This window comes from Malurus melanocephalus, unplaced genomic scaffold (genome assembly GCF_030028575.1).
Source record: "Malurus melanocephalus ecotype Western Australia unplaced genomic scaffold, MMel_1.1 scaffold_2302, whole genome shotgun sequence".
NCBI classification, from domain to species: domain Eukaryota; kingdom Metazoa; phylum Chordata; class Aves; order Passeriformes; family Maluridae; genus Malurus; species Malurus melanocephalus.
The window spans coordinates 8,899-10,779 of record NW_026625534.1 but is presented as its reverse complement, the minus strand read 5'-3'; the positions used below and the strand labels follow the sequence as shown (position 1 = coordinate 10,779).

General features: G+C 56.9%; 1 protein-coding gene across 1 annotated transcript in view; it reads right to left on the bottom strand.

The window, feature by feature from the left end:
• Positions 1-258: 258 nt before the first annotated feature.
• The window catches only part of LOC130587709 (uncharacterized), an 8,472-nt gene continuing 6,849 nt past the window's right edge, over positions 259-1,881 (bottom strand). The window contains exon 4 of the mRNA XM_057388684.1: positions 259-384. Within this exon, the coding sequence (XP_057244667.1) occupies positions 259-384 (126 nt within the window). The remainder of the gene's footprint in view (positions 385-1,881) is intronic.

Below are 1,881 nucleotides of genomic sequence, written 5' to 3'. Positions count from 1 at the left end.
ACCCCAGGGGTGGTTTTGGGTGTTTTTCACCACCCCAGGGGTGTTTTGGGGTGTTTCAGTGTGTTTTTCACCACCCCAGGGCTGTTTTGGTTTGTTTCAGGGTGTTTTTCACCACCCCAGGGGTGTTTTCGGGGCTCACCTGCAGCTCGTAGAGGTCGTTGCTGTATTTGCCGTACTCCACCATTCCCCCAAACACCAAGAGCCGCGTCCCATCACACACAAAACCGTAGGCGGCACAGCCCGGGGGGATGTCACCCCTCACAGCGGGGATGAACCATTGGTTGGTGGCTGTGGGGACACATTGGGGACAGAAAGGGACAGATTAGGGACAGTGACACCATTGGATGTCACCGCGAACAGCGGGGATGAACCATTGGTTGGTGGCTGTGGGGACAGAAAGGGACAGATTGGGGACAGATTAGGGACAGGGACACACCGGGGACACACTGGGGACACATTGGGGACAATGACACACTAGGATGTCACCGTGGACAGCAGGAATGAACCATTGGCTGGTGGCTGTGGGGACAGAAAGGGACAGATTAGGGACACATTGGGGACAGTGACACACTGGGGACAGGGACACATTGGGGACACACTGGGGACAGATTAGGGACAGGGACACCATTGGATGTCACCCCTCACAGCGGGGATGAACCATTGGTTGGTGGCTGTGGGGACAGAAAGGGACAGATTAGGGACAGTGACACACTGGGGATGTCACCGTGAACAGCGGGGATGAACCATTGGTTGGTGGCTGTGGGGACACATTGGGGACAGATTAGGGACACATTGGAGACAGTGACAAGCTGGGGACACATTGGGGACAGAAAGGGACAGATTAGGGACAGTGACACACAGGGATATCACCACAGACAGCAGGGATAAACCACTGGTTGGTGGCTGTGAGGACAGAAAGGGACAGATTAGGGACAGTGACACACTGGGGACACATTGGGGACAATGACACACTGGGATGTCACCGTGGACAGTGGGGATGAACCACTGGTTGGTGGCTGTGGGGACACAAAGAGACGTGTTGGGGACAGATTGGGGACACACTGGGGACAGGGACACACTGGGATGTCACCACGGACAGCAGGGATGAACCACTGGTTGGTGGCTGTGGGGACAGGAAGGGACAGATTAAGGACAGTGACATCCTGAGGATGTCACCTCGTGAACAGCGAGGATGAACCACTGGTTGGTGGCTGTGGGGACACATTGGGGACAGATTAGAGACAATGACACCATTGGATGCCACCACAGACAGCGGGGATGAACCACTGGTTGGTGGCTGTGGGGACAGAAAGGGACATGTTGGGGACAGATTGGGGACACACTGGGGACAGGGACACACTGGGATGTCACCATGGACAGCAGGGATGAACCATTAGTTGGTGGCTGTGGTGACAGAAAGGGACAGTGACACACTGGGGATGTCACCGTGGACAGCGGGGATGAACCATTGGTTGGTGGCTGTGGGGACACATTGGGGACCCTTTGGGGACATTTTGGGACAGGGACACAAAATAAACCCCTGGGATGAACCATTGGTTGGTGGCTGTGGGGACACATTGGGGGCACATTGGGGACAATGACACCATTGGATGTCCCCTGACATGGTTGGGATGAACCATTGGTTGGTGATTGGGGGGGACAAATTGGGGACAGGGACACACTGGGGACAACGGCCTTCAGAACGGCCAGGATGAGCCCTGAGTGACCCCTGCATGGCCACTCCACACCCTGAGTGACCCCTCCCACACCCTGAGTGACCCCTCCCACACCCCTGAGTGACCCCTGTGTGGCCACTCCAGCCCCTCAGGACCCCTCTGTGCCCCCTGTCCCCCCACTCAGGACCCTCTGTCACCCCCTCAG